Source organism: Mercenaria mercenaria, unplaced genomic scaffold (genome assembly GCF_021730395.1).
Source record: "Mercenaria mercenaria strain notata unplaced genomic scaffold, MADL_Memer_1 contig_3930, whole genome shotgun sequence".
NCBI classification, from domain to species: Eukaryota; Metazoa; Mollusca; class Bivalvia; order Venerida; family Veneridae; genus Mercenaria; species Mercenaria mercenaria.
This window is the reverse complement of record NW_026462118.1, coordinates 30,117-56,691: the sequence shown is the minus strand read 5'-3', so window position 1 is coordinate 56,691 and position 26,575 is coordinate 30,117. Positions and strand designations below refer to the sequence as shown.

The 26,575-nt window shown below is 34.6% G+C and overlaps 1 protein-coding gene and 1 long non-coding RNA gene across 2 annotated transcripts; both read right to left on the bottom strand.

Moving 5' to 3' along the window:
* Positions 1 to 925: 925 nt before the first annotated feature.
* Positions 926 to 17,377, bottom strand: LOC128553542 (uncharacterized). The gene is made up of 4 exons (XR_008369366.1): positions 17,244 to 17,377; positions 8,389 to 8,482; positions 2,257 to 2,295; positions 926 to 970 (listed from the first exon to the last, which is right to left on the bottom strand). It is a non-coding gene; the product is annotated as an uncharacterized LOC128553542 (long non-coding RNA).
* A 1,716-nt stretch (positions 17,378 to 19,093) lies between these two features.
* Positions 19,094 to 22,763, bottom strand: LOC128553540 (uncharacterized). Its single transcript, XM_053534725.1, has 2 exons — positions 22,660 to 22,763; positions 19,094 to 19,540 (listed from the first exon to the last, which is right to left on the bottom strand). The coding sequence occupies exons 1-2, from the start codon at positions 22,708 to 22,710 to the stop codon at positions 19,265 to 19,267; spliced, it is 327 nt and encodes a 108-aa protein (XP_053390700.1). The 5' UTR covers positions 22,711 to 22,763; the 3' UTR covers positions 19,094 to 19,264.
* Positions 22,764 to 26,575: the final 3,812 nt, after the last annotated feature.

The following is a 26,575-nucleotide window of genomic DNA, read 5'->3' as shown; positions in this document are numbered from 1 at the left end:
AAACATTACTATTAGTGCTCTAATACCTTAACATCAACGCTAAAAGACTATTTTTTGCAACATGAGTACTTTAAAAGCAATAACTCTAGCATAATAGCAGAATAGTTCACTACTAGAGTGTCCTTAAAAGTTATGACATTTAAATGGCGTTTTATGATAATACTGTATGGTGAATACAAACTTCTCTTTCATATATAAATCACCGCAACAAAGTTTTTTTTTTTGTTTTTTAATAATATTCAAATTTTAGTGAATAAACACCTAATATTAGAAGTGAGACTCTGAAAATTTTGTATGACAAGTTATATGAGCAGAAAATAGCAATTTATGTAAAGTAGATATTGCTGCTTTGGTAAGGCTATTTTTAATATTTTTGTCTCCTTTTTTGGAACTTACAGGTCATTTTCAAATGAGTTTTATAGGACTATTCTATGTTTTACCCGAAAAGTATATCAAAATATTCTGTTATTCTGCTGCAGTTATTCTGTTATTCTGCTGGAGTTATTCTGCTGTTCTGCCATTCTGCTGGAACTATTCTGCTGTTCTACTATTCTGCTATTCTACTGGAATTATTCTGCTATTCTGCTTTTCTGTTATTCTGCTGGAGTTATTCTGCTGTTCTGCTATTCTGCTATTCTGCTGGAGTTATTCTGTTATTTTGTTATTCTGTTGGAGTTAGTCTGCTATTCTGCTGGAGTTATTCTGCCATTCTGCTATTCTGCTAACTTCACACAGACCCAAATAATAGGCTCACGTACACTCATTTACCTCACTATTTGATATAATTTTAGAAAGCACGTGAACTGTAAGAATTTTCATAACAATCACCTATACTGTTTAAAAAATCAATGCATCTTCAAATTCTAATGAATTTCTTTTGTATACGAACGTACGAACGACCTACTGTTTTGAATGTAAATCTTACCTAGTATGTGCTTTCTGCAATTCATTTTTTATCTTTACGGCAAAACTGAAATATCAAATTGAACAATTATTTAGAAGGTTGAGATGAGCTGTAAATTGCATCCGTTATTAAGTATGAGGTTTAAACGATTAATTTTAGGAAAAAAACAACTTTTGCAACATTTTCCAAAACTACCACTTCGTAGTCAGATATTTTTTTCGGTATCTGATATGTGTAAAACTAATTTAAACGGATGTAAAATTCGTCATATATACAATGTATGATCACACATATTCTTAATATGATGAAAAAAGTAAATCATGTAATGATAATGCTACCTGATACAATAGTAAATCTATCTTGTATAATAAAGAATGCTCAGAATAAGAAAAGGTTTACAATACATAATGAAGAAAGCACATATCTCGGATATGAAGAAAGTAATAAGTCAGTTTGTGAAGTGTTGTATTTTAAAGTACCCAGCGTATCGTTATCATTATCCTTGATGTGAAGAGTACACAGAGCTCCGATTGCCATACATCACGGTTATAGTCAACATAATCACACGATATGTACATTTTGATCTAATACAGATCAAACCTAATATATAGGCTTAGGAAAGATTATGTAGAACCTTATAAAGACGAGGTGACTGTATTCTGTAGTCCACGAGTAACCGATAGAGCTCCTCCTGTACGCGGGCAATATGACTGTGGCGGAACGTGATATTGCGGCAACAGCGTTCTGGACATGTTGCAGTTTAAAAACAGCACTTAACAATGCGCTACACCAGCATTACCATGAGATAACCAGGCAATAAACAAAGTATTTATAGCATCACTGGTATCAGATATGACATTTTTAAACTAGTTGTATATATCCAGACTGGTGAGATGTCTGCTTACAAACTGTTGGCTCATCCCCTACAAAAGTTGGTCAATGATCAACCTTTATATTAGTATATATCCATTCTACAAGAGTATGTTTCTGACTACCTTTGGTTAAATCCCGTCTTGTATTTCTTGAGGTGAAGTTCTTCGATAGAAATATTTTATAAAACGATGGCTATCGGAGCTATGGTATATTATAGTTTGAATACCATCTCAAGCTCATTCTTCTTTAAAGAAAGTGTAGAGGTACGGACACACAAACGATAAACTACACCTGTTTGCGATAGCTCATCTTTAACCCCCGGAATAAGTTGAATTAAAATCAATCGCAACTCTTCTTAAAATGAAGAGATGAACAGTAAAATATGTAGTCATCTATTTTCATATTGATATTTACAAGTGATCAGGCTCCTTTAAAAATAAATCATTGTGTAATTATTTAGGAGAGTGTGATGCAATTACCTATTAAACTCGGCTTCTAAGACTTCTATGGATATAAACCTGAAAAAGACGATAAGATGGTTATAATTAACAACATGCCATATCTGCAAGTGTTGGCATATCCATACTCAGACTTAACGTACCAATGGGTCGGGCGCATCCGGTATCCCACTAAAATGGCATGCGCAGAAGAGCCGATATAGCCACCTAAACATCACTCTCTAATGCGGTAGACGACGCGATCTTGGCTCAGTGGTGTACTAAGCGGCGTATACTTACTTTCATTTACCTCAGTTACTGAAAAACTGCATATAAGTAATATTACTGCGCATGTCAAAGGAAGAAGAACAGCGACAAAATTATTTGTCCTCTACTCGTGTTGTCGAGGGTCATCCCAGCCAGCACGACAGAACGACAACACGACAAAATGCCACTTCATCGTGTGTGTCCTTGTATTATCGTATGCACATAGACATAACATAATAGACCACCAACACGATAGTAAAAATGAGAGTGTCGTCATCCTACTTAAGTTGTGTCCTCGTGCTGCTGGGTACTCGTGCTGACGACAAGAATGATCTACCGATTATTAGACATCAGTCGTTCGACTCCTCTTGAGGTGGAATGCGCCCCAAATTTTTTTGCCGAATATTGTCCTGAAATTTATACTGTACAAAATTCAGGATTTATGCGACGGAGATACGGTTTTACTTTTTCGCCATATTGTTCGTGTTTTTTGATATTGTGTCACAAACATGGCCCCTGACGTCAGTTTTCCTGCAACGGCGAGTTCAGAGTCTTTTCGGCATTTTTCCTTTCCTGCGCTCTGAATGTCATATAAATGAAAAATACAAAATAATTGCTTGCCTAAAGGCCGCAGGTATGTTGGAATGCAACAAGTAGTGTAGCACATGGGGACTGGGTGATTTCACGTGACTTTTTACCGATATGCGATTGGCTTATCGCTTTATAGAACGCCGTTTTTGCAATAAAGCTGGCACTCTATATAGAGAATTTTTTGTGACCTGAATTCCCGTTTCATTATTTCATATTATTTATTCAAACTTTCAGCAGCAATGTTAAATATTGATACCTAGTTGTGCATTAAGGATATTTTAGAGACTCTTGCTCTATATGTTAACGAATTCCAGGTGAAGGCAGAATCACATTTGTGGTAGCTCTAATAAAGTATTTCAATAGGCATGGAATGTGAGCTGAGCTTAAATTTATGTTATACATGAAAGGGAATATAGTTATTTTTGCTCAAAACAATAACCTTCATAAATTAAGAAATACATAATTCATAGTTCTACCTGTAAATCATGTAAAGAAATGATTTCGTTTAAACGAAATAAAAAAAGACTCACATTATCTAAGTGAAAAAAAGTGTGTAACATGTCACTTTAGGGGCACCGTAATATCTTGTACAATTGTTCTTAAGTATTTGACCTGACACTCATTAATCTTCGCTAATATTTTCGGACGTTTTTCGTTACTTTATGCAATATTGTATCCCTTCCAGGCACACTACCACGGGTACGAAATTACCGCAGAACATTTTCTAAATTCAATATAATTTAGTGTTACCGTACTGAGTATTTGTTTTTATTCTTACAATGTCTTTTGCAACGATTTTCACGAATCTTAATTGTTTTGTCTTGTAGTATCTATTTTCGGGAGTAATTTGTCTTTTATCTAAGATACCTTTAGTGATTTTTATTCGACACTTACTACAAAATATCTTTAATACAAGTATATTTCTATCAATAAATGAACAATAAAAAATAAATAAATTTAAAGATAAAATTTGAAAATAAAGATGTTAGACTGAAGACTACAACCCACAATTTCGAGATTGATGACTAATCGTTTTGTCCCCGCAGCCACTTGCACATGCGATATTTTTTTAATCATAAAGAATACTTACGTAGTACTAGTAGTTATTTCTCTATTGAGGGCCAGGTCAGTACTTATGGACAATATATCCACTTTTTACTATCCATTTATTATCCCAATTGATGGTGTCAAAATGCAGATTCAAAGTTTGAAGAATAGTTGTCTTTTCTGTTACTAAGCTTCTCAGTCGAATGCAAAATGCTAACTTTGCTTTGTAAAAAAGCTAGTATGCGGTCAGTTGACGATGTAATTAAGTGAAAATAGGTACTTAGACATGTTTTAAACATTTAGAAATTTCGTTCATATGTAATTTATGATATGAGGGTTTGCCGGATTTTACCAGAAATATTTATCGGCGCATGTCGGACTGTTGCTCCATATCACATGTATATATAATCAGCACGAAAAAAGGTACTATATCTGATATGAAATTAATATTTTTTACACCGATTAATTTATTTTGAATCATGAAACAAATTCTATCAATTTTGACATCAATCTCCACATCTCATTCGTGCGAGATTACGAGTTGAGAGAATTCTGTTTTATATGCATAATGCTGAGCAACTGATATCATTTTTACATCCTTGGTAAACGACTAGCAATCAAAGTCCCGACCTTCCGCACGAGAGAGACAAAGAGACAAAGACAGTGAGATCATAGTAAGGCAGAGTAGCTAGTCCAGAGAACAGATTTTATTCTTAAAATAAAAAGATCTTAACATGACTATAAAGTATTGCAGCTGGTCAGACGCAAATAATTTATTCATGAGACAGTGTCTTTTTATAACAATCAAGCACAACTGCTGGTCCGATGCAAATAATTAAAGTGCAATTACAAGCTCTTAATAGTGAATACAAGAAAATATTTCATAAAATCGTCACAAGTTGCAGCTTCTAGATTTAAAAAGTACGGAAAATTAAAAGCCATATCTGTTTCTCCGGATGCCCAGGATATAGATGTAGAACTCTGAACACTTGAATTTAGATAATTGAGTCATATCTAGGAATCAACACACATAATACATGTTGATTCACCAATGATCAAATGCTGTTTCGATAATATCCTTGGATGCGAAATGTCGTTTACATAATTTACACCCTTTATAAAATATCTCATTAAGATATTTCATATCGTCAATTCTTTTTTTCGGAACAGGTCCGTAATCACCTGAATGTTATTACATGTTTTTTTTTCGTTTTTCGTTTTTTCTTTTTTAAATCGACTTTTTAACACACTTTCTTAGCAAATCTCGCCATATGTCTCTCAATACTTTCATGTCGAATCATTTCATCAATTCATTCCGAATTTACCTTTAATATATGCAGCTTCATAAATTCTTTAGATTATTTTGTTAAAAGTGACAATTAAACGTGTCATTTCTTAATGGGGTAGGGGTGAAATATCGTCAAATATTGAAAAATTAAAGTCAGTGACCCCTACGTATTTATGTGTCTTCTAGACGTACACACATAGCCAAACAACATACCAAAATTTTACATTTTTATTATCCAGTCGATTTTTAATAAACTGGATTTTAAGGGTAAAGTTTGTAACAAAACTCGGTGTTAGTTTTTCCGTTCTGACGTCATAATATCGTCTCTGACGTCCTAAGTGTAAATCTTAATTCGCTGAAATTTATACCATTGAGTAGCATTTTCTGAATGCAAAGTGACAATTATTTTGTATTTTTCATTGATATGACATTCAGAGCGCAGGAAAGGAAAAATGCCGAAAAGACTTGGAACTCACCGTTGTACGTAAACTAACGTCAGGGACCATGTTTGTGACGCAATAGCAAAAAACACGAACAATATGGCGACAAAGTAAAACCGGAGCTCAGTCGCATATATTTTGAATTTTGTACAGTATAAATTTCAGGACGAAATTCGCAAAAACATTTGGGGCGCATTCCACCTTAAACAGTGCTTTCTGAATATTTTTACACACCTCTTATCTCTAACTCTGTTATTTAAGGTGGTTAATCAGATTTTGGTAAACTAACGGATTTGTTCAAAAGTGTAACAATCATTTACACATGTGCCTGTTTACTAATTTCTTTATTATGCTAGATTTTTACTAGAAGTATTTTTAAAATAAGATTTTCAAATCCTAGTTGTCCAACAAAGATTTTAAAGCGTTATTTTAAAAGTATAAATTTAGTGAGCATATTTTGCCTTAGGAAGAATACGAATATAAGCTCTACTGTATAAAATTTCTCCAAGATTTGCATTGACAAGTATTTATTTTGCCAAAATTCAATAGAAACGCAAGTTTATAAAATCATTATTGCCTCCCTTTGATTATATCGGTTGCGCGATAGACAGATTGAAAATAGATAAATTTTGAAGCTATACGCTGTTTTAAAATTTGCCTTTTGTTTCAGGTAGTTGAAATATTCCAATATTTATCAAGTGCAAAAGTAAAACTAGAAATTTTATCGAAAGCTGAAGTAGTACTCCACTTTCTAAATACTTTTACATTAAAGGGAGGTAATTACAAAAAATCACGAAAAGTTATAAAATATACCTTTCTAGTAGGGATCTAACTCTACGTAATGAGTCTTTTGTTCCTTTAAAAATCTCTAACAGAATATATAAATACTGAAAAATATCATAAAATGTTGCTCAAATGTGAATGACCACCTTTAAGCTATTTTTATGGATAAATCGGTTCCACACAGAAAATTGCAATCAACTAACAGATCTTGACCTTAACAGACTTATATGTCTGCAGGATATGCATCAGGTTCATGTTTGTATAATCCGCCTTAATATACTTTGAAATTCGTATCCTCCAAAACACAAAATAACTAATATTTTTCTATACGGGTCTCCTATATGAGACTATAAATAAACTTCGGTACAAACAGACACATCAGATTTTGGTAGTAATGGGAGAAAGAACATCCTAGAAATAATCACTGGTTATATATTTATTACTTTAAATGTCTTTAGCGGTAGAAATCCTCAAAAATGCTGTTTAAGCTCGAAGCTGCACGGTTCTCTGAAACTGAGATGTGGTCCGGGTCGTAGGTCTCCTATATGGTAGTTTTAAACCTTGATTTATCAGTAAATAGTTATTACGATTACTAGTCATTTGTGAATAATCATTTGCACAGAAATTTGTTGGTCCAATCGTTGTTCCAAAATACCTCTTTAAAAATGCAATAAAATATTGGCATTTTCTTTCGAAACAATTATTGCTTTGAGACTTTTTTAAAGTTCCACTACTAAAGTCCGCACGAGTATTATATGAAAACTAGAGTTTGTAGCTACTAAAAATTTGACCCATTACATCGGATCTGACCAAATAGTCATGAATATGACCAAGAATAATCAACAAATAAACAAATAACTTTTGCCTGTTTCAAACCGAAAGTAAAGTATGTTTTCCAACTGCTTACGGACCCGTCGCGCATCTTCGGATTTTTTTCGAGAGAATGCTTCAAAATGAGGCTATAATTTATAAATAACGTTTCTTTACCTATAGCCTGCATGAAGATAACGGCGCTGTCGTAGTAATGTTACGGAGTTCGAACCCGGTCAAAGGAACTTTTTTACCGCACGGTAATTTTTTTTCAACATTATTTTACAACAAAAACATATAAAAAACAACATTTTTCCAAAAAAAAGGAAAGCAAATGTAACAGGTCTTTCAAACTATATTATAATTTTTGCTACAAAAACAAATACATGTACATAAATATACCTCGTCTACCACAAATTTCGAACTAGCATCGCCTGCGTGACATGCAGCCAACACATCCGCTGGGCCATACTTACTTGGAATATCTCAGTTGATAAGGACATATTTCTATCTATTATAAGTATGTACCCGTTGGGGGATATGCCATGCTTATTTATAGTTTGTTGACAAAGTGTCGTCACTGTCAAAAATTCTCGGATGATTAGCACGTAATGCTGAATTTTGAAATTACGTGATCCCGAAGAATTTCCGACAGATTACGGAAACGCAAAAACACGAAAGTAAGACAAAAAGGAAATACAAAAAAGCTTTCTTTTCTCTGCACATGTTTTGACTTCAACGGAATATTGCACGGATATCGTAATGTTTTAGTAGTATATTTCAAAATGTGAAGTTTTAAGACCCTGAAAGGAAAATTGTGTTTATTTAACACATTTAAGGTTTCAAACAACCATTAGTTCTAGGTAATGAATTGGTTCGATATAATTTCTGTTCCATCAATCTCATTTTGAACAAAAGCGCTGTACAAAAACGTTACATTATACTTACTCATCCTTTGCCTTTTTTTCGCCGTTGTTTCCCGCAGCCATACTCTCCGGTCTATATGACAGATGTCTAACAACAGCGATACTGAACTTAAATGCTGAAGAAAGAATAACATTGTTTACTTACATTTAATAAGATATTCTGGTTCTCGTTTTAATATACATGTACATTTAAAATAAAAAGTCAAAAGAAAGACCCAAACCGAAATATGGAAAACTGAACCTGGAAAAGACAATCTAAACTAGCTGCATGCAAACTGTTTTAATCGACTTATATTTTGGATCCTGTGATCTAGATACGGAAATTATGGTATAGTAATAAATACATAGGACTGGTCCTTTCAGTGCTGTCAAGACTAATGCGACTTCAGGATACGTGAGATATTTATAAAAATGTTGTTCAATTTGTATGTCCTTTGCGCACCCGTAACATAATAAAACGTGCTAGCGTCTGACGACCCTTTCACGCTTCCGTGGAATCCACATTTATTACACGAAATAATTTTGAAAATATTTCTAAAATGTCTATGGCTGCAGCTCTCAAATACCGAAATCCTAGACATACATTGACACTTTTTTGACAACATCAGAAAGGATATTTTGAACGATTTGACGTTCCAAAATCTCCATATACCCCTATCCATTACGAACCACTGTGGGGTTGTGTTTTTTTCTGAGTGCAAATACTTTTTTCGTAGATGAAAAGCCGACGTCATGCTAAAGCGTGTCCTATATATTTTATTTGTTTCGAGCTAGAATGTCTTGACTGACAACGAGATCGAAGCATGCCAGGAGCTAACAACTGGTCTCCTATCTAGGTCTGAAGCTACAGATCTGAATGATCTAGCTGCGAACCGGTGAGCATTTTGCGGGTCATTTAGGTGTCCTATGACCAGATTACCTATTTTCTGAACACTGAGGATGGTTTTCAGCTTCACCCAGAAAATGAGCATGGCATTATGTCTATCCCGGTTGCAGCTAAACTTTATGCTTAGGCAGGTAGTCCATCATAAAAACTAAACTGCTGCTTTGCCCCTCCGGTCAACGTAGCGGTGTCCTTATCTGTAAACGATGGACTTAGAAAGTCAAGCTTGAAAGCAGACTGATACTTTGAAGTATGTCTTTTCAAATTTTCAATTAGGTCTGCTTCCTGTTGACAATCTAAGTCCGTCAATTCAATGTCATTAAAATTGGAGACAACTCCATCTACCGCAAGTCATGAACAAAGCAAGTGGCTTAGACATATACAGCTAAATGCATGTGTCAGCAACCTAAACCTGACCAAAAGATCTAGACGAGCTGCTATGAGAATAGTGGGAACCTCTCGGCGATATATGACCATTTTGTGTCGATTCGCCGTAAAACCCAACTCACTCACTCACTCACTCACTCACTTTGTATGAGATATCATGCACCATCAGTGCTTAATTCTAAGCAAATAACTACTGGGTCTAGCATACTGAACTCCACCAATTCCGGCACCTCCGGAACTAACCCGATGCCTCCAGAACTAATGCCGACGCCCTCGGAACTAACACCGACGTCCCCGGAATTGACATTGACACACCCAGAGCTAACACCAACGCCTCCAGAACTAACCCCGACCTCCAGAGAACTAAAACTGACGCCCCCAAAATGAACATCGACGCCCTCAGAACTAACATCAATGCCTCCAGAACTTACCGGAACCTACCCTAACGTCACGAGCACTAACACCCACACCCACTGAAGTAACCCCGACATCACCGGAGCTAACCCCGATGTTGCAAACACTTATCCCAACCCCGACGCAACTGGCAGCACTATCTAACCTTTTTTCTTTTTCTGTATAACTTGCAAATGCAAGAGCATAATATTAAAGTATCGTCTACAGCTAGATAGGTTCTGTGTCGTTGTTCAGTGTTCTCCTACGATTATATGTTGTTTTATTCTTTTTTTTGTATTGGAGTAACACAAGCCACATTTATTTATTTGCTAGCTATTATAAAAGTGCATTATACAGTATATAACTCTCACTATAATACCCGGTCAGTATTGAACATGTGTACTGCATGTGTCAATAGAGTATAGAAAAACAGACAATTGGCTATTATCAATGCATCAGTTATGATGGAACTGAAGTACAGTTGTGTGACAAAAGTTTTGTTTCTTTTAATTTTTTTGCTTTTCAGTTATTTAAACTAGAAATGTGTCCATGGGACACAGATGCCCCCACTACATGACATTAGTCAGGGGCCAGAACTCCTACAATACTGAATGAATCCGGATGCGAAACCCCAGGTGCACAACTACACATGCTGACCAACATTCCTGTAAACTTTGGTGATTCTAGGTCAAATACTTTTGGGGCTATGCGCGACACAACATTAAAATGACCAATTTTTTACTAAGTCAGGGGCCATAACTCCTACATGACTGGATGAATCCGGATGCGAAACCCCAGGTGCAAAACTACACATGCTGACCAACATGCCTGTAAAGTTTTGTGACTCTAGGTCATATACTTTTGGAGCTAGACATAACACAACATTAAAATGACCAATTTTTACAAAGTCAGGGGCCATAACTGCTACATGACTGAATGAATCCGGACGCCGAACCCCAGGTGCACAACTACACATGCTGACCAACATTCCTGTAAACTTTGGTGATTCTAGGTCAAATACTTTTAAAGCTATGCGCGACACAACATTAAAATGACCAATTTTTTACTAAGTCAGGGGCCATAACTCCTACATGTCTGGATTAATCCGGACGCGAAACCCCAGGTACACAACTACACATGCTGACCAACATGCCTGTAAAGTTTTGTGACTCTAGGTCATATACTTTTGGAGGGAGCTAGGCACGACACAACATTAAAATGACCAATTTTTACAAAATCAGGGTCCATAACTTCTACATGACTGAATGAATCCGGACGCGAAACCCCAGGTGCACAACTACACATGCTGACCAACATTCCTGTAAAGTTTTGTGACTCTACGTCAAATACTTTCAGAGCTACGCGCGACACAACATTTTCGGAAGGACGGACGGACGGACAAACGGACGGACGGAAGGACGCACGGACGGACGGACAAGAGCAAATCTATATGCCCCCCGCCCAAAGTGGGGGCATAAAAAATGTGCATTACTGTTTTAAAACATTTTATAATAGACAAACCTTAAATGCATATGTTTCTTTTACGGAAAATACACATTGCACATTTTACAGAAAATATGACCCTTAGTTGCAGTTACATCAAATTATCTATTTTTGAAATCATGGAATTGCAATAAATAGGAGTAGTACAGACATTTTATTAGTCCCATATACTTTTGTAGTATAATGTGGGTATGCTGAATTCAAAAATATATGTTGGTCATCTGACAAATAATTTTATAGTTTAAAATGGCGGGGGAAAAATGGCCGCCAATTTAAGATATTTTTAATACAATTATGTAAAACTATACCCAAAAATATTTAAGTTTCTTAATCAAAGTAATGTTAACATAGTAATAGATTAAATAAACAACACGTTTCAAAGATAAATAGCTTTTATTCTAAATGTGTGCTCATTAAAGTGCAGAAAAACCCCATAGCATGACCATCTTTGCCGAAATGAAATGATGATAAGCAAAAATTATTCACGCTGGTTATAACTGCACATATAATGTTGTATACATTACTGTAATTTCAATTTTAGCAGCTAAATTCATAAACTGTTTTATTATATAACAATTTCAAAATAATGCAAACTGAAATAATATGAACGGTAAGGCATGCTTTCACAGTCCCATTTCATTTGTTTATTTACTGCCTTGAGTTCAAAATGCTGGTAATTCCTTTATTGCATTGACATATATCTGTGAACAAGAGTCCAGTCTTTTTACATTTACATCTGAGACTCCTTCATTCAGATGTACACTTGCAAGCAATAATTTCCATGCAAGTTTGAGGAAACGAGAGCAGGTCTGGAATGGGGAAAGTTGATTGATACCATACCAGAGCTTATAGTATCTCGACCATACATTTGCAAATAAAATATCCACAGTTTTACATTACGTCCTAATAAGACAGTTGTCCATGTCCAAGACCTTCTACATGTATCGGCTATGCATTAGCTTTTAAAACTTTTAATGCAGATTTTTATAGAGATGCCACAGAAATATGATGTTTTGTCGAAGCCTGTGAGTGCATGAATGACAATCAAATTTCTACGCAACTCTTTAGTTATTAATGACCTTTCTAACACTGTGTTGACATGAATGTATCCACTGTTCCAGCATTCATCCATACTGTTGCATTTATTAATTGCAGGTGGCATAGTACATGTAAGAGCAAAACACGTCAGTATCTCCAGCAGATACAAACAAAGTCTTACAATTTGATCGTTTACTACCGTGAATATCATCTAGAATGATTCTTGTGTCAGCTTCCTCGTGGTTTGCCTCTTCTCCCTGATAACCACCACCAACAACCAACGTCTTTTCTGTAGGGTCTTGCATGATCAGTTCTTCTGATTAAAATCTTGCCAATCAATTTTATTTGCAGGAAGTGCTAAAAATGTGCCTGTTTTATTTTTGATAATGGTACATCCCTACCTTCTATTACTCTCCTCACTGGTTGATATGTCCCTGTGCGCTGTTTCTTGGAGTTTGTGATTTTATTTAGTGATGTCTATACCAGTTAAACACTACATTGATCTTTATTTTCATATTTCTTTTTTCCTTTGTTCAAAACTGCATCAATATAGTTGTAATTCAGCATACTGACCAAATGTTGTTTTCTACATCTATTTTCAGAATTTGCACTAACGCTTGGCCATCCACAATTATATATGCAGGCTTTCCTTGTATGTTTATTTGGTCACTCATCTCAATGTCCTTGACAATTTCATCTAACAATATGGAGTTCTTGTCCGTTTTGTGAGTTCTATTTCTTTCAGAAATAGAAACTGAAAATGGCAACAATTTCTGTTCAGGTGTTTCCTCCATATTGACACCCCAACTTGCCTTATATGCAGTCACTCGCTCGATCTGCCTTAAATAGTGTGCCATTTTAAACTTTGATGCTTTATGTAAAACGAAGCAAATGTAGTTACCCGCCCGCTTAGCTCAGTAGGTAAGAGCGTTGGTCTACGGATCGCGGGGTCGTGAGTTCGATCCTCGGGCGGGCGTATGTTCTCTGTTACTATTTACCAAACGACATTGTGTCTGAAATCATTAGTCCTCCACCTCTGATTCATGTGGGGAAGTTGGCAGTTACATGCGGAGAACAGGTTTGTGCTGGTTCAGAATCCAGAAACACTGGTTAGGTTAACTACCCGCCGTTACATGACTGAAATACTGTTGTAAAACGGCGTTAAACCCAAAACAAACAAAAACAAAGCAAATGTAGTTGGTTTGTCTTTTTTATTTTATCACATAGCTGATCTTTTATATATTATGACTGGTTTCTTTCTCACAAAGTTATCAATTTACTCTTTGCTTAATTTCAGGTAGACAATAGAGACCTTTCTCTAGTGTGAGCGGCAATGGCTTTAGTTTCTACATTCAGCAAACTTTCACTTTGCAAATATGGATCAGCCACATTTTAATTTTGTAACATATTTAGAGCTGATTCTTAAGATTGTTTGTCCAGAGCTTGCATGCGCTTTGATGTTTCCGTGTGTACAAGTATGTCTTCATCATTAACGTTGTACATACACCTAGTCTGAAGACTTATGTGAGACCTCAGGTTTTATGATAAATACCATCTGATGAAGGCTGTAGAGGTTCACGTTATACGAATTATTCCACCATCTTTCTTCCCTGTTGAATGCAACCATTCTTGGCTTTGATCAGGAGGCACCCTATTGAATTTGGTGATTCGCCACTTTACTACAAAGTTGTCACTTCAGAACTCTTGCAAGACTTCTTGAGGCAGCTGATGTGCATCGGCCAGATAGACAGTTCCCAAATGTGCATTATTTGTATGATCATATCTATGAAATAAAAGCAGCATGCACCGAAATGCTTAGAGATATAGATACCACAGCTTGCGTGAACGGCAGAAGCACTGAAACCGTTGCAAGGTATGCCCAACATAACTGCAAGTTAGTATTTTGATCATTCTCAAAGTGGCCTCTAAAGTTATTGTTTTACAATTCAGCACTGAGATTTTATATAGTCTCATTTCCATTTATATTCCATGTAATTTAATGTCTCTCTAATCAATATAATTCAGTAATTGTGGAAGAAACAGTGTCCAGAGAGCCTGTGTTGTTATCTTGTGAGCCCTCATTCCTCTGTTGTAGTGTTTCGAACCAGTAACTGATCTGCAGCTTTAGAGCCCAAAAGATTGGATTCAGTCCATTTTCATTTAAACCAGACCCTTTCATAGCTCACCTATTATTTTCAAATAATATACACAATAGAAAACACGACAAAAAATAAAATATTGCAGGCTCGGTTTGATTGAGCCTGTTATGGACGGCAGTGTAAATGCTCTAGCCCCGGGATGAGTAGAACTCAAGATTTACACACATGCTACAAGTACAAAAAACAACTTAAAAACATCCGCAGATGTATTCGTACGGCCGTGTACATGAAACCTTCGGTGATACACTAGCGCGTAATTCCATGAAAAGTGATGTATTGTCCCCAGTTAAAATAAAGGGTTTGCCCTAAACGAGAAAACAATTGGCAGAACTAAACAAACTAGAATTTAGAAAGGGGTCTGAGGTTATGGAGCTTGCATATCACAGGAACTGCCAAAAGACAAAATTAAATAGCAGGCACCATATCCAAGGGGTGATTATATACCAAATAACCAAAGCTGTGAAGCGAGAGTAAACGAAAATCTTGCAGACTCGGTCCACCACCCATTCCAAGTATAACATTGTCCCTATTTGCAAGCATTGTCAATTTCAAATCACTAAGATTAAAGAAAAATCCTGGGGTACAGTTATAACTGTATAAGACTGCCCTAGTCTTTCTGATGTTTGTCATACACTCCATATGTCGATATGGGCTTTTGCCAGTATGATCAGCATGTAGCCAACTTTAGTGTATTTGAGTCAGTTCCATTGATAGATTAGTCTAAAGCTGACCAGATCCAACAAATATCTGCATTATTCCGAAACAGATGAATTGTCATATCAAGAGCTCTTGCTTCTTTTGATGAATTTATTTAAGATACTTCTGATGAACTGTGGTGTAATTGTTTTATAAGAATCCATAATACCAAGCAGTTTTTACGTAGCTTTTCGGTCGGTAATAAGTCACGCACTTGAAGAATATTTTTGCATTCCTTTTCACACTTAGTTTTCCGGTCTAGAAATCAGTCATGTGAAATAACTGACAGGTTACATTCTTCCAGTTTATGCATTGTCCAGCAATGTATGTTTCAAAATTACTAATCGTTTTGACAGCTGACTAAATGGATAAATGACAGAGTAATTATAAACACCCCGGTGTTTTGGTCACTTCGCATGACTCAAGACACGAATCATTTCTTTAATAAGAAGAAGTTTTGAGATAGAACCTCAGTATCACTTTTGGTACTCCGTTAGGTTAGATACGTATGCCCGATACACGCAAAATGAATAAGTTAGATTAGGATGGAGGCAATTAACGCTGAAGTAAATATGTCGAAGAATAGAAGTTCTGTTAATAACTGAGAATACGTTAGAGACCTAAGTTAGAGAATTACGAAGAAAGACATTGATGTATATATTATCTTATAACTTAGTACAATATTAAATAGTAGTTATAGAGGAGAACAGTTGTTGTTGTTGCTGATATTTAGTAGCGTGAACCCTAAGACCCTGTTACACCATAAACTAGTTATAATTCAATATTCTTAAGAAACACTGGAGTACTTTTCCCTTAATTAATGTTAGCAGGTAAAATAAACATTAATTAACAGGTAAAACTGTCCAAAACAAGAAAATTCTCTGGGTTAAAATAAGGGCTTAAGACTCAGACTGTTTTTGTAATAGAGACCCTACACCCCACCCCGACCCGCTTGTACTAATTAATAGTCTTAATCTTAATCCCTGTCACGCCTAATTTTCACCAGGCTCAGACTGTTTATGAAATAGAGACCCTACACCCCACCTCGACCCGATTGTTTATACTAATTAACAGCCTTAATCTTAATCCCTGTCACGCCTAATTTTCACCAGTTTTGATTAATATGAAGAAATAGTTTATTCAATAAAACGATCTTACCCGTATAAAACATATTATAGATGTTCATCGAGTTTTGATTTCCCATTGTTTTTGTATTAAATGATAATCTTAAAACTACAAAACCATTTCATAGAAAAAATTACTTACTGATTTTAAAATTTCAACAGAAGTTTTCATTCTAATACTAAGTCTCATGTTTACATTTTATGAATGACGCTGATAACTTATTTAATTTCCTTTTAAAACTGTTTTCAAACTACCCATTTTAAACCCCGAAAAACACACAATTTGACAAATAATATATTTTATTGATAGATATTTACTCAGATATTCTTATAATATGAAAGAATCTAAAGATAAACATTTTTATAAAGAGATATCAATAAAATTAAAGAAAAAAGAAGAAAAAAAGTGGTCATTTTTGTTTACATTTTTGCCCTGTTCAGAGGCATTTGCGAGATGGCCAACAAATAAGTTTGTTTTGGATTCAGCATACCCAAAATATGTTAAAAAATTATGTTAGACCAAACACTAACAAAAGGCTTGTAACTTTTTTAATAAGCAAATATTTATGAAAGCGGACTAGGCTACAATATGTCCTAAACCAAAAGTAGGCTCTAATTATAACAACATTTCAAGACAGTTGACATGAATTAGAAGATTAAAAACAAAATAAATCTCGATATTTTCAATTCTTACCTGTTGTCGTTTCTGTCCATAATATCAATATAACGCATAACCGATTATTGTTATAAAGTTAACTTAAACCAAACAGGAAGTGTAATTTTAAGGTCATTTCAAACAAAAGGTAAACCACAGAATATCAGGTAACGTTATTATTTTTAGAAATCAAATATTGACTGGTCGTTAAAATATTTCATAGACTGATTCTAATATTTTGATAGTGTAGTTTAAATAAAAAATAAAGTAATGTTTTTATTCAATCATATTTTACTCCTTTTTACATAAAGTCGTATGGGCCAGTTTCGAATTTAGGGCCGGTTTCGTTTTCGGAATAAAATAGGTCGATATAGTTTAAAGGCATTTATGTTAAGTTTATAGAACTAAGATTCCTGCGGACGAGTATTGCGTAAAATAAATAAATACTTATCGATTTTCTAGCACCGTGTGGACGACCGGGTCTAAAATCTTACCCGAGGTAACGGAAGCCAGACGAAACGGAAACGGTCATCAATCCATCCAGATTCAGGTCAAATTAGCGGAAAAAATAAACGGTTATAAGACACTTTTCTTCTGTTCACATGCTTTGATAGTATACATAATTATGTATAATGATAATAATTGTTAAAATGATTGATGGTGACAGTTACCCGGACAGTTAGCGGCTACGTTTCATATTAAGCTGCATTCGGGACCTCAGGCGGGTTTTCCCCCCTTAATTTCACATTTTTAAAGATAGTCTAAGTTCTTTTGATCATAGACGAAACTTTCATTCTAAAGAAAAATTATTTCAACAGTCCCTTTTAGCAAAATGCTTGTTAAAAGCAAGTCATCTGATTAGTTCAAATTAAATAGATTGGTGGATGAAAAATAGCAATATTGGAAATCCGATTATAAACACTTTCTTCGGATAGGGTTATTGCTAATAACTTAATAAATGAAATCCATGTATTATGTTTTTACAATATATGGCATAAAGGTTAGATCCCCACCTTTGATGATGCATATTTACTGTTAATATTTGTCTTCTCTTGATAAAACTAGTCACCTATCACATATTATGTATGATGCTGTAACAGAACCATTTATTGTTTACTGTGTTTTAAAAGTCGTCATTTACATATTAAATGACAGATTTCAATCAAAGATATGTGTTGGTTTTTAATTTACTACACCATCAAACAGAGCTCATAAAGTGAGTGTAAGATATATACCTTGGTTATATGGAGCTGATACTACGGAGCTTGCATAAAGAAAGATTAAATTGAATCGTCTGTCATCAGATCTTACTTTTAGGAAGATGGAGAACTTTAGTCAGATTGTATGCCTGACACGGTGTGTGGAACGATTTTGTTTCCTTTTAAAATGGAAGTATGCGATTTTATTTAAATTGATCATATTGGTTTTCACATTGTCCTAATTCAGTAAATTCTATACAAGTTAAAATACTTAAAGGTGTGTGCACAGAGCAGAACGGAACGATTAATCAACTACTGAACATGTAAATTTGAAGCAAGTCTTTCAGTGTTCTTATATTTTCTGGTCCTTTTGGGTCATGGAGTCCATCCAACATATGTGTAATAGATTTCCACTTAAGCTGGTGCTCGGAGGCGTGAGAGGTGTTGCACATTTCATTACATCTCATGAACAGACTCCATCAAACCGGGTCTGCTATTATTTTTCTTGGTTGCATTCTTTGCTTCCAAAGGATCTTTTTACAGACTTTACTATCTAAAAACATCAATCAATTTCTTGTACATAAAATGCGTAAATGTCAAGCACACATTTATTTACATAAAATGAACATAAATCACTCAAATCATATCCTTTTAAATAACACACAGTCAATCCTAGTACCACTACTTCCATTGATTTGAAAATTTTATATATCTGAGTTCATTACACGTGCATCTATCTAAACAGTAAGATTAAAACATCAAATTAAGATGAATGATAAACGTGTTAAATTATAACAGCGAATTATCATTTATTGTGCCAGTGACAATTATTTTCATCTTCAGTTCGTCTTATGCTTTTCCTTAAGCTACTCCCTTTGCTAGTATGGGCCCATCCTTATGAAGATAAACTGCCGGCCATACAATATAATCCAGAAGTTTCCCCGATTTTGTATATGGTTTGTATTTGTTTGTATCGAAAAGAATGTCGTCACCCACATCCATAAATTCAACATACACGGGTGGTTCATGTCTGCACATTGACCAGCAGATGTTCACGCACTTCTTAATATACGAAACAACAGTCCCTTGTTTCTGCTGATCAATACCTAGTTCCTGTACAATGATGTCACTTCCGGCCTGAAAAGAAAATTAAAGATATGGCATTCTACTGTTTGATCACTAAATCTGTTTTGAAATTGCCAAAAATATACGTTTTCCAAAGATTACACTGCGAAAATTCAAACACATATTGCATTTCGTCTACTTTTATGAAAAATAGCTGATTTACAATAAACAATTTCCAATCATAACTGTTTTTATGATACACTGATAACAGCTAGGGATGCATAAACATAAAACATATTTTTTTACGCTGAAATTTGATGTGTTATGTCAGTGGTATCATTTAGTATTTCAATGGAAATCAACACCTAAAACATTGGTTTTCTGGTTTTATGTGACTAGTATGCAAACTGGTCTTCCAAAACAGTAAATGATTCGTTATCATGATAAGAAGAAGAATCTTTGTTATACATTAAATCTTATAAAATCTATGAGCATAGCATGATAAATACATGTATCCAATTTATCTAAAAATCAAAAATCGTGACAAGATGGCAAGACATTTCCTATTTAATACCCTGTAAATTCAAACTCCAAAATCATTTAGTTTCAAAAATGAAGAAATTGCTTTTTGTGGGAGAGACAAAATAACATGAAAATGTTTTGCCTTTCACAATACAATACAATATAACAAAAACAGAATAGATTATATTTTGACAACAACAAGAGTCTTCAATAAAACTTTCTAGGTGTAAATATCCATGTTGTTTCTAACAATATTCATTCGACTACCCATTTCTCAATTGAAAAGCTTTATAGATGTATATTGAGAGATTTCGGATTTCTGTTGCGTTTTCACTTTTTAATAATTGCAAAAACTTAAAATTACGCGGATTTTGCCAATAGTATTTTCTTATATATTGCCGACGTAAATGAGAAATAAAGTTTCCTTTTAAAAAGGAAAGGCTTGGCTGGTTTTGGCATCGTCTACATAACTGGACAAGTGGGGGTAGGGGTCATTACATAAGATTCTATGCAAAACATGATTGCGATTTTCTACTGCTGTTCCCATGAGAACGCCAGTCTTAACTTTAGAGGCAAGGGTATTGAACAATTCTTGGCGTTTTGGGTTTTGAACTACTAGTGTCCAACCTCCGTATAAAATTTTAAGACTCTAGCCCAAAGCGTTCTAGGTATTGGGCGGAAACCAATTTCCTTTACTAGGCCCTTGTGACTTCGACTCAGTGACCGCAAAAACAATAGGGGTTCTCTACTCAATGAGACCAATTATCCGCTGAAGTTTGAAGACTATGCGTTATACGGTTCTATAGTTACCAGGCTGAAAGATTATGGTATATGACCCGTCCGACTGTCCTTCGCCATTTTTTCTAAGGGTGTGGTCTATTCCTTTCTAAAGGGTGCACGTACGAAAAACAACCCAGATTTGCCGTGACATTCACCAGTAATTACAATACGAACACAGAAATATAAACACTGATATACAAAATATGGTGGTATTGTGAAAAAAAATTGGTTTAATATACCTTGCAGAGCTACTTCCTAAACTTGTTTTAATAACACCCCTACAACAATAATCGAACCAACCAAAATAGTCCTTTTTTGGCAGGTTACATCCTTTCAGGGGGGTGTTCTCTAACAAATTTCACAACTGTCCATTAAATCTTTTTAACAATTACTACAATGGATAAATGTAAACTCAATCATGAATAATGTAAACGTCAAAATTGAGAAGTTGTCAGTTTATCGTACAGACTTATGTTTTATAGTTATATTCATATTGCTGTACACCCCCATTTTAATAATAGACAAACAAAAGAGCAACTGTAATCGGAAAACTTCCAATATTTCCGCATTGCGTAGCTTACGTCACAGGTCACTTGTTGCTGCAACAAATCACTGAATTCGTAACATATTGATCTCGGTTTGCGGCAGCTTCCCGGCTTTTCGTATCATACTAACACACACTCGGGTACCAAAAAAACGAAAACAATACATTCGTCCGTCAGGACGTTACAAGATGTACATTTACGTTACTCAAAAGGGATGCTTATTGGCTTTCTCCACCTGCCCGTTTCAACAGTCAGTCTATGAGAGGATAGTCTAAAGCGTGAAAATGGAAATCTTTATTTCTGCAAATTTAACATGTTTAGATATTCGCTGATTTTAAATTCAAAAATGGTTCTATAAAAAATTGCTCTGCTAGATTCATTTATATCAGAGCTGAAATCTTGTACAAAATATCCATAACCCTTGTTTAAGATTTGCTAAAAATAGTCCTTGTGATAGCCAAACTTCGTAAAAACCTAACCGTGCTAAGAGTTGTTCAACTTGCGAAACCCAATTCATTCTCCTAGGATGCGATTCATTATATCTTAGTAAATAGTTAAATACATGCTTAATATATTGTTTTCATTGCTTTTATATACTTTTAGCCAAAATTTAATTATACTGTAATTTCTGTATGTTTGAAGATTTCTTCTACCCAACTCCGCGTAAATAAATGAATTCTGTGTCGACTTTTTGACACCAAGCAACTTTTTACAAAAACCTAAATATGTGCATTCATCTTGGGTGCCTTTATTAAATCCCCATAATTCTGAAGAAAAATTCAAAATCGGCATGACCAGCTTGTCAAAAAGGTCTAAAAAGTGTCTTGGTTTGATATCAGTGAACTTATAAAGATATTGATTCATCTTAAAAATTGCTTTTAAGGCCTGACCTGCTAACATAACATTCTATCAGTTTCGTTTAAAGAACCACCAGTAGTGAATAAAAACCCCAAATATTTCAATTTATGGACAATTTCTAACTTCTTACCGTTGAATTTAAACTTTAAATTTCTATTTAAACGCCCTCCTTTTCTAAAAATCACGAATTTTGTTTTCTTGACATTGACTGCTAATTTCCATCTTTCACAATATTCTGCTAAAGCATCCAGAGATTTTTGTAAGCCTTCCGCATTTTTTGAGAACAAAATTATATCGTCTGCGTTTAACAACAGTAAAACTTGAAAAGAGCCTATATCTACACCTTCAATTCCTTTTAATAAAAACTCTTGCTCCATATCGTTAAGGTACATGCTGAAAAGAAAAGGTGAAATGTCCAGAATATAGATTATAGAATGCATTGTATAGTATATTTAGCTTTGAAAAATTGACAAATTTACGTTATACCTTTTCCACTTCTTCCGAAAGCTGCAATTCAAAAAACTTCCTTGCTTCCATAATGATTTTCTTCAGTTCTTTTCGGAGCAGTTCGAAGTCCGATTCAAGCTTTATTTTCTATAAAAAAAAGAATAAAGTTTAAGTGATACCTGTGACTTTGGTACCTGGTGTGGAATAAGAGTGAAGTTAGATGCACTATAGACCGTTTTAAGGTCCCCACTGGTGGTTTTGACACTAAATGTTCCAAGGCGGTGCCGCATTGTGTTCCTTTATTTGTTTGTTTTCTCCTGGTGTGTTTGCTCTGAGTGCGAGTTTGTCTGTGTTGGTCGTGTGCGGGTCCGCGTGCTGAGTTAACGTTTGAGGAGGTTGTGTTTTCATCCTTGTTTTTAAAGAAGTAATGCGAAAAACAAGGATATGTCATGTAATTATTATAAGGAATTGATACATTATGACATCTAATGTTGCCCAACATACTGGACAGCTAGAAATAAAGACAGTTTATCGTGTCCATTGTTTGCCGTTTCAGTTTAAGAATCTGCATATGATTATTGTTCAAGTGTTTACTGATAAATTGTTGTAATAATATGTCTTACCTTTTGACTTGGCTCTTCATTTTCTTTTATTTCGCGACCCTGTAAATATTTCCAGAAAAGTAATTAGCGATGCTTTTATTGTACAGTCATATTATTAGATATAAACCCACATTGCTGCTTTGTCTCTCTGTTCGCGTCAAAAAAATATCTATGCACTAACATGCAGTAAACATTCATGTCTACGGCATTACTCTACAAAACCTCATCGGAGTCTAAAATATGTATTACGCACATCTACAAGTCATTGTGATCATGTACATGAGGTATCAAAACTGTGGCAAGAAGTTCACTCCACAATATCAAATATACCAAAATAACCGTCTCAACTCAAGATGCATAGCCGTACATTGTTTCGACCAACCCAAAGTGATTTTTATACATTATATTTCATTTTAAATTCGTTAAAATGTATTGAATTGCAGTTTTGCCTAATATCTGTTTGGATATACCATATATGTTTATGCAGGTTTTCTTTAAACACGCCTCAGTTGAAACTGACTAAATCATATGAGAATTTTGTTTTATATAGAAAGAGTAGTACATGAACAATTAAGTACCATGCTAAAAGTTTAATATAGTCAAGGTCACAAAACGGATACATAGCTTAAACCCGTCAGATATGTTTATGCTTATGTGTCTAATAATAATTGTATAAATATAACGTCATCTCTCTTTTGAAAGAATATCCAGTTCCCTTACTGGATGGACAAAGTTTTGAACCGGACACGAAAGTGTGGACAGACGGAACGACGGACGGAAAAATCACAAACATGTAGTCCCAAAAACTGTACAGATGAGCTCGAGAGAAAATTATTTCGAGTCAGCCATTTTCCGTCAATGAACATCTCTCTCTGACTCCGAGGATTTCTGTGACGTCACTCTGCGGAAATCCTTGGAGTGATTTGAGATTAACAAAGAGTAACACATTTCATATTACTTTCAAATTATAAAAGAACATTATGTTAGTAATAAATAACATAATGATTTTTTTTTATTTTTGCATTTAAGATAAATCGCTAAAAGACATGAATTATTTATTCATTTATTCATAGTGCTTTACGAGTTTGTGAATGGCTGTGGCATCTCTTTTTTTCGTTTGTATAATTCGTACCATATAAATTATCTATAAAACATAACAAATGACAGTCTCCCCATATGTATGATATGTTTTCGGAAATTAGGTCACGCAACAGAAATATTGAAATTTCTTGCAACGTAACGACAACGTTCAGAGTTATTTTGATCTATTATTATTTATTAACAAATTGAAATATATTAATATTATGTGTACATTTTTCTGATTAGCGAATGATCAATTTTAGACAAAAACAGCAAAAACAAATATCAAAAAAACAAAAAAAAACTAAAAAAAACAAATCATACCAAATTCGTTTTGCTTCGTAGTGTTGTTAATGAAATTAAACGATTTTACAAATAAGTATAAATAATAATTCGACATTCGGATGGCATGTTAAGAAACGATATATTTCGATATCACACTTGAAACAAACAAATGTCTTCTATATATTGCCATTAACAAAAACAAAATTAGACGAGATCACTGATCAGGTACATTTTGTGACTCTACTTCCAAAATCCGAAAAAGCAGTGAAAACATAGGACATACGTTTCACTACATTGAACAAAATAAATATGATAAAATAAAGTTACGCATTACATTTTATCAATATCTGTAATAATTACATCGGAAAGTATTAATATATATTAATGCATATCAACTTATACAAGTTGTAATGAAAAGAACAAAATACCTTATCATATGCAAGTCTGCCAGGCACTTCATCGTATACCTCAGTTATTGTCTCGATATCATTTAATTCCTCAGAGACCTGATGGTGATTTCAAAATAAAAAAATACATACAACATTGGTAGCAATCACTTCTCTTTTCCGTCTGTCTTTGGGTACACTACGTTATATTGACATGTAATTTCATGTTTTGGCATTTATAAATGTCGTTGAGACGCCCCGTTATTCCTTTTTATATAATTAACAAATGATCAAGGTCTCCGAGTGGAGTGGTTTATCGTCTAATTTATCATGGTTCAGAGTTTAGATGCTTAGGAATTGAACCACGAGGGCGTTAGCCCGAGTGGTTAAATACTGAAGCATTTGAACAATCACAAGAAGAGCTTGATTGTTTCCATTCTGACATGCTCATTGACATATTATAATAAATATTATGCTGGACTTCATTTACCCAAGGAGTAATGTATCGGACGTCATGCGGCAATTTGACGTCATAATTGACGTCATAATGCTCTCTTACCGGTCCGCACGTCAACCATTGTTTATCGCAGAATATACAGGGCTTGCTTTCCTTCTTTGTTTAACTAGCTACAAAATCGAGTCATGTTAGAATTATTGATATACACATTTAAAATAATATTTGCAATGGGTCACTATGTAATAGTTTGATTTTGTTATTTAGCAAAATAACAAGGTCATCGAGTGGTTTTTCGTCTAATTTATTACTGTTCATAGCTCAGATGCGCAGGAATTTAGCCCAGTGGTTTAACATTTATGCATCTGAACAAGGAACTAGACGACAAATCACAAGAAAACTTTGATTGTTTACACTCTTACATGTTCATTTAGATATTTTGATAAAAATTATGTTGGGCTTCATTTATCCGAGTAGTTAAGGACCGGTCGTCAGGCGGCAATTTTACGTCATAATTGACGTCTAATACATTCACGGTTATCGTCAAACATTGAATCAATGCTGACTTAAAAAGGGGAGTAAGCAAGGGGAGAAACGAGTACGATCATTGTTAATGGCAGTGCGTGTGGGGTATGTAACTGATATATCAAAACATATCATGGATTAGGTTACAAGAAGATGTTAATTTGGAAGAAACAAGACGCAGATACCAGATGTCAATCTGCACAGAAATACATATACGTCCCCGGCAAAGCATCTTAAAAAAATAATGTTATACAGCAAGTGTCTTGTTTGCACACATTTTTTCTCCCGCTAATACATGGGTGGATCCATTGAAAAAGGTTGTTTTATGCAGGAATGTATCAAAACGCATAAGACACGTTTCGTTGCATGTATTGAAAATACCGAAAATACGTTTTACTGTATAATAGTAACTATTGTTATAGTAATACAATAATCTGTCACCGATTTTGGTGCAGATAGGATAATATGGTTGGAAAGAACTGTTTTTGACTGTAATTAGGTTCTGCCAAGTTATCGCCAAATAGTCTCATTAATTCCAAATATTCCCAGCTGCATCTACAACAATTGCTGCATACTGTAATTTACTAAACTGTGCAATAAAGAAAGCTAAATGAAAAACCTGC